At 43.7% G+C, this 7208-nt stretch overlaps 1 protein-coding gene across 1 annotated transcript in view; it reads left to right on the forward strand.

Annotated features, from left to right (window-relative positions):
* Nucleotides 1-2040: 2040 nt before the first annotated feature.
* Nucleotides 2041-7208, forward strand: part of LOC102859961 (lysine-specific demethylase 6A-like) — a 230183-nt gene continuing 225015 nt past the window's right edge. The window contains 2 exon segments of the mRNA XM_006902075.1: nt 2041-2201; nt 2412-2475. Of these exon segments, the coding sequence (XP_006902137.1) occupies nt 2050-2201; nt 2412-2475 (216 nt within the window). The 5' untranslated portion in view covers nt 2041-2049.

Genomic DNA, 7208 nt, shown 5'->3' on the forward strand with positions numbered 1-7208 from the left:
GTCCATGGTATAGTCAATACTCTTCTCCAACACCGCAGCTCAAAGGCATCAATTATCCTTCTAACATCCCTAGTCATTGTCCAGCTCTCTGATGCATAGCAAGTGATTGCAAAGACCATGGCCTGCATGTGGCACACCTTAGTCTCCAGACTGACATCACTGCACTTCAGTACTCTGGAGAGGTCTCTGACAGACGACTTTCCCCAATGCAATATGTCTTTTCATTTCCTGGCTGTTGGTGCCAGTGTTGACTGTGGAGCCAAGCAAACTAAAGCTGTTTATAATCTCTATCTCTTCACCATCCATCATGATACTGCCAATCGGCCCAGTGGTGAGAATCTTTGTTTTCGAACTTGACCTTCTGCAGCAAGTGCTTCAGGTCCTCCTGTTTCAGCAAGCAGGGTTGTGTCATCTGCATAACACGGATTGTTGATGAGTCTTCCTCCACTCATGATGCCACTTTTCTCCTCAAGAACCTAGCCTCCTTGATAATCTGTTATGCATATAGATTGAAAAGGTATGAAGGTAGGACAAATTCCTGGCGTATACCCTTTCCAGTCTTTCCTTGCTCTGTTCTGACTGCCTCCTGGTCCAAGATCAAGTGTTCTGGGATTCCCAGTCTTCTCAGTTACCACAATTTGTTGTCGTCCACACGGTCAAATGCCTTTGCATAGTCAATGAACTAATTATTTTCATTTATACCAGAGTTTGTAAAAACAAGAAAGTCGTGCTATCTGAGTTGTATTATATACTGTGAGAGCTGAAAAGGCATTTCTGAATGGCAAGTAGTGATGAGGCTATTAACGCTTAGACGTTCACAAGTTAGATGCCACTATTCCAGGAAGACCACAGAGCTGTGAGCAACAGAAACTTACACACTATAGATCCCGCTTAATAATTTTTCGTCATTGCTTTCTCTTAGAATGCTATACCGAATTACTGATAAAACGCAAACGAAAATTTGGCCCTAAAGTTCCAACAGACCTGAGGTTGTCAGCTTTGGTCAGCAAGCAAGACCACGCAGGCAATTCTCGATTTCCTCCAGCCTAGGGTGTAGGGGCGGGGGTTGGGAGGGGGTGTTAAGGGACTTTTTCCTTTTCACTTTTCGAGAGAATGAAGGAAGAGGCTGCAATCGGAGGCACGCGGCGTGCCTTAACATGCTTCTCATGGAGGCCAAAAATCTGAATCTTCTAAAGGCGGAGATCTGGAGCCGTGCGCCGCCTCCGGGCCACACTACCCTTAATTAGGTTTTGTGGGATTCGAGTTCCCCGAAGCGCGGGATTTCTGGGCCATCTACTAGGATCCCTGTCCAATGCCTCCGCGGTCATGCCAAGGGGTGCTGGACCTCGCCTTTGCTCTACCGCCCCCCACCCCCTCCGGAGTCCATCATGTCCGACGAGACATTGCCCGCACCCTCCATTCTCTGCCTCTATTAACTAGCACAACCTAACTACATATTGCTCCTTCCTAGGGACAACCCTTTCCCGACAGACAAGCCCAGCAGCCAACCACCAACTAGAGTTGGCATTTGTCCTGCTCGGTCATTGGTGGCCTCGATGGGCGGGGCCCAGCCAGATAGCAAGGTGAGTGGAGCCATGGCTGACGTAAGTCAACAAAGGTCACGTGAGGCGAGTCGGTACGCCGATTGGCGGCGGTGACCGGTGGGGAGGAGGGTGTCATAGCAGCGTGGGGCACTCTGTGACACAATTACAACTTTGTGCTGCTGTTGGGCAAGTTTGTGTCTCTTACGAATCACCCGTCTATGCCCTAGCCCCGCGCTCTCCGGCTATTCCCGCCGTCCCCGCTCGTGATTGTCTCTGCCCGCCTCCGCGATGTGACCCTGCAATCGAGTCGCCGCTTTTGCCGACCCGGGGGCTCCTCTGCCGCTGCCTTCACCGCTGCGGCGTTGAGATTTTTCGTCGCTGTTGCGAAGGAGGCAGATAAAGTTGGTGTGCTGGTCCCGCGCGGAGATTGGGGGCATCGTTGTGGGTCTTTGCTTTGGGGGGGGGGAAGGTTTCTGCTTCGGAGTTGTAAATTCGCTGCATTTCCATGAAATCCTGCGGAGTGTCGTTTGCTGCTGCCGCCGTCGCTTTTGGTGATGAGGAAAAGAAAATGGCGGCGGGAAAAGCGAGCGGCGAGAGCGAAGAGAAATCTCCCAGTCTGACAGCCGAAGAGAGGGAGGTGCTCGGCGGGCTAGATAGGTACGATTTGCCATCACCCGCTTGGCTGGCTCCGGACGGGCTGGCGCCGCTCTTCTGAGGGACCTGGGCGCATCTCGACTTTGGCGGCGGCGGAGCGGGCACCTAGGCTTGGCGCTGTCTGCGCCGTCGCCACCTCCAGCGCTAGGCCCTCAGGCTCGGGCAGGTGATGTTCTCGGAGCGTTAACGAACTGCATGTGTTTCTCCCCACAGCCGACTTTTCGGGTTCGTGAATTTTCATGAAGATGGCGCCAGGACGAAGGCCCTTTTGGGCAAGGTAAGGCAGCCTCGGGCCAGAGCGGGAATGCGGTCTCCCAGGCTACCCCGCTCACCCGGGCCTCTTAGCCCTGCGGACGGGCAGAGGTTCATTGTGGCCGCAAAGGATGCCCGAGGGCCTTCCAGAATATTATTTCCAGCTTCTACTCTCCCCCTACTCCACATATTTTGCTCCTTCTCTTGGGAACTCACCCTCTCTCGTAGCTTGAGGAAGCGAGGCGTTAACGCTTTGAGGCCGGCCTCAACTGGGTAGACAAATATTACAGCTTATTAGGCATAAGCCAGTGATCCCCAAAGTGGCGATTTAGATCGTAAATATTAAGAAATATTTTTACGATTTACAGCTTATTAGTTTCTTGGGGTGTTTTATTTTTTTTTTGTTCAGGCAAACAGTTCGTGATGTCTACAGCTACCCAAACGTTTTGAGTTTTATTATATTCCTGCTCCCCACAGGGTGAAGTTGCAGGTATTTTAGAGTGGTTATTGCATTAGCTTGTTGACATGTATCTCGACAAGAATGTATTTTATCTGAAGTTAGGTGACTTGTTTACATTTTGAGGCCTGCTGCCGTAGAAATTCTGCAGTTTTTTGTAAATGTGTTTTCTTCTTGGAAGAGCCATATTTCCTAAGTGTTTAACGGGATGCCGGGAAAATTCAGGTTGTAGTCTGTTTGAGTTGAAAGTTGTTGGCACTGTCATTTAGTTAAGTAATGGCTGCTTCTATCAGCCCAAGATGGCGGGACAGGGTGGGAGGAGAAAGTGAGGGGGAGATTGGAGGAGGGAGGAGAGGTAAACATGGAAATAGATAGTGGCGATAAATAGGCCTGTCCTTTGGGGTGTGTTACTCCATGGTGTTTAATAACAAATATCCAGATTATTTATAAATAGAATATTTGTATATTTTCTGTGCTTGGAAGCAGCATTCAGAAACCCCTTGTAAATGCTTTATCAACCTGTAGCACAATTAGTTACCCATCTATAAGCATTTGAACAAAGACTGGGAGTTTCTGCATCATTTTGTATTTCCTGACTAAAATCTGATTGAAATAATATTTGTATGCTTTCTTCTTAGTTGGGATCATGAAACTTGGAGGGTGTGCAATAGGTTTTGCGACCATTAGATAATTTTTTTTCTAGCTGAAAGCTGTAGTTTTGACACCTAGTTGTGTTGTTGCAATTTGAAAAGGAAATTTGAAATGACTGAAGTCTTTAATTTTATTCTTAAATTTTTTTTCTTATTTGCTTATTTTATTGTCCTAATATTTTTTTCTGTAGTTTGGTTTAGCAGAGCCTCTTAGTCTGTAGTTACACTTACAGCTTCATTTAAAGGTAACCAAATATATGGGGTTTTGGTAAATAATGATCCAGAAATGAAACTTAAATACTTCTTTCCATTAAGCATAATCCCTTTGATTGATAAAGAAAACTTGTGTAGATATTAACTAGCTTCATTACAAATTATCTTATCAGTGTAAAATAAAAAAAAAAAATCTCTGAAAAAATAGAGTAGTGTCTAGCGTTGGAATGTTTTTGAGGACCCATGATAGTTGGGGCCTGCCTTGAAATTTTCAATCCAGGTTCTTAAGTTTCTTAGCAAATTGTTGTAAAAGTTGTCATAAAATATTAACAAAAGCTTTAAGTTTTAATGAGCATTAATTTTGAATGATTATTAGTGTATTAACAGAATTGACAAAGAGAATTCTTTTCAAAAAGTTTGGCTAAATATATTACTTTTGATTATGATAGTGAATAAATGGAATAAATATGATAAGTAAAATAAAAATGATGGTGAATAAATGGGACTTGATATTTTCTGTGGATAATGTGTAAAATATTGACTTCCTGTCTCAGAATACACATATTTAGATGAATTCACTGTGCATGATGCTTTCAGATTGTAATGTTAAACACAGCAGGTAGATTTACATTTTAAGTATTTTTTCTAATAAAGGTGTGCATTTTTAACACTTAAATACATTTTAAAAACAAGAAATTTGCAAAGCTTTGTTAGCTTCACAAAATACAAGATAATTAGTAACTAAGTATTTTGTTGAGCTAACGAAAAAAAGAACATTACTCAGACAAAATGCTAGTAGAGTTTTACCTCTTAGATGGAGACTCATTAACCTTAATTTTAAAGTCTTTGTTTTAAGTGCAATAAAGTATTTTAGGGGGTGTGTGTGTGCAGTCTCCTGCAGTTGTTGGTCTGCCTTGACATAACATTGAAATGTATAATGTAAAGAGAGAGCTATGTTGGCCTAGTGGAAAGGAAGTTATGCTACCAAGCTGAAGGTGGGTGATTTTCATCTGCGGCCCTCGGCCAGGTTCAAATTGTTTTCCTTTCAAACTTTCTTCTAGGTGGTATAGCACTGGTCTGTGCGTTGCTGTACAGAGGTAACTAGTGGTTGTTGTGATGCTGAAGACTGTGACAGTGATGTGTCAATCGTGGTAATGTGTACCCACGGTGGACAGTGTTGGCTGGAGCTTCTGGACTGAAACAAGCCTGGAAGCAGGAATGGCGTCCACTTCTGAAATGGCTGGCCTCCGGAAACTCTATGTACCAACAGTGCTCAGGCTGTTCGTTCATAGGGTCGCAAAGCTTAACATTACATAAATTCTTCTGTGTTTGAATTGGATTATAGATAGCTTAGATGAGCTGGAGTCCAGTGGCTGTAAACCAAAGAACAGCTAACACTGAGTTGATTCAAATGCTTTAGTTTCATTTATCTTTTTAAAGCATTGAGATGGAATTGACTTGATGGACGTAGATTTGAGCTTGGGTGTTTGGGCAACAGTGTGTTGGAGGTTTTTTTGGGAGGGGATGTGTGTGTGTAATGTTAAGCTATTGTCAGTTTCAGAATTCTTACTCTCTAGTCTTTTAAGAGTAAGATTTGATTTTTTTTTGTCTATCAAGGTATATGCTCAGGCTACATCCCTATGGGGAGAGAAGGAATAGAACAACTCCTTGGATTTATTATTTTTGTCAAGCTTTCGCCCCCCCCCCCCCCCCCCCCCCCGCCTACAATATGGATTGAGGCTCAATGTCAAGAAGACAAAGATTCTCACCACTGGCCCAATCGGCAGCATCAGGATGGATGGTGAAGAGATTGAGATTGTACACAGCTTTAGTTTGCTTGGCTCCATAGTCAACAGTCTTGGCACCAGCAGCCAGGAAATTAAAAGGCGCATTGCCATGGGAAAGTCTGCTGTTAGGGACCTCTCCAAAGTGCTGAAGAGCAGTGGTGTCTCTCTGGAGACTAAGGTGCGTCTGATACAGGCCATGGTCTTCGCAATCACCTGTTATGCATCAGAGAGTTGGACAATGACCAAGGAGGATAGAAGGAGAACTGATGCCTTTGAGCTGTGGTGCTGGAGAAGAGTACTGAGAATACCATGGACTGCTAGGAAAACAAATAGATTTGTCCTGGAGAGGGTTAAACCGGGTGGCTCCTTGGAGGCAAGGATTCTGAGGCTCCATCTAACTTACTTTGGACATGTAGTGAGGAGAGACCGGTCCTTAGAGAGAGACATCATGCTTGGGAGGGTGGAGGGACGGCACAGGAGAGGAAGGCCCTCTATGAGGTGGATTGATTCAGTGACTGGGATAATTGGGATGGGAGTATCAGAGACAGTGCAATTGGCACAGGACAGAGCGGAGTTTAGGGCTGTTGTACATAGGGTCGCTATGAGTCGCAGGCGACTCAACGGCACAATCGCCCCCCCCCCCATAAAAGTGCACTTCTATAACTTTTCCTTCCTTACCCTTTCCTCCCCTGCCCCTGCCCTCTCCCCCTCCCCTTCCATTGTGATTTTAATGAAAGTTTACAGAAAACTTTCTGATAAGAGTTTATTTGGATAGAATTGGATAAAAATATTTAGAACTCTTAAATTCATAAAGCTTTGGAAAGTTTAAAGCATTTAATTAATACTGCTTTCTTATCTCCAAACATTTATTCCTTTTCCAGGCGTGATGAGGATGCTTTATTCAACCACTGATTTCTCTTGGTTTTGGAATTTTATTATTTTTTTTATATTCACTCTGGGATTCCCATTCTTCTGTAGGTTAGCTACCATTTGTTGTGATCCACATAGTTAAATTTCTGCCTTTGCATAGTTAATGAAACAGAGATAGATATTCCTCTGTATTCTCTGCTTTCAACTAAGATCCATCTAATACTGGCTATAATGTCCCTACTGCCATGACAGTAAACTCTAAACTCAGTCTATATATCTGGCAGTTCTAGTCGTTTTTCCATAATCTTCAGAATCTTGCTTGTGTGTGATATTAATGATATTGTTCAGTAATTTACACACTTTATCAGATCACTCTTTTTTGGAACGGGAATAAATTTGGATCTCTTCCAGTCAATTGTCCAGGTAGCTGTCTTCCAGATTTTTTTGGCACAACCTGGTGAGTGTGTTTGTTGAAATATGTCAGTTGTTACGCCATCAATTCCTGGTGCCTTGTTTTTTGCCAGTTCCTTCAGAGCAGCTCAAACTTCCACCTTCATCACCATTACCTATTGATAATATGTTGTTTCATGAAATTCTGTGTCAGTCAAATCTTTTTGGTATAGTGATTCTGTGTACTTCTTCCATCTTTTTTTGTGCTTTAATATTCACAAGAATATCTTCAGATGGGTAGAATAGTCCCTTAAGAAGAATAGTAAAGAGTAATTGTTATTCAAAACCCTAAAAGATCTCAGGGGCTTGATCTCTCCAGGTGGGAATATTT

Source organism: Elephantulus edwardii, unplaced genomic scaffold, assembly GCF_000299155.1.
Source record: "Elephantulus edwardii isolate Elephantulus edwardi_28Jun2011 unplaced genomic scaffold, EleEdw1.0 scaffold00365, whole genome shotgun sequence".
In the NCBI taxonomy this organism is placed as follows: Eukaryota; Metazoa; Chordata; class Mammalia; order Macroscelidea; family Macroscelididae; genus Elephantulus; species Elephantulus edwardii.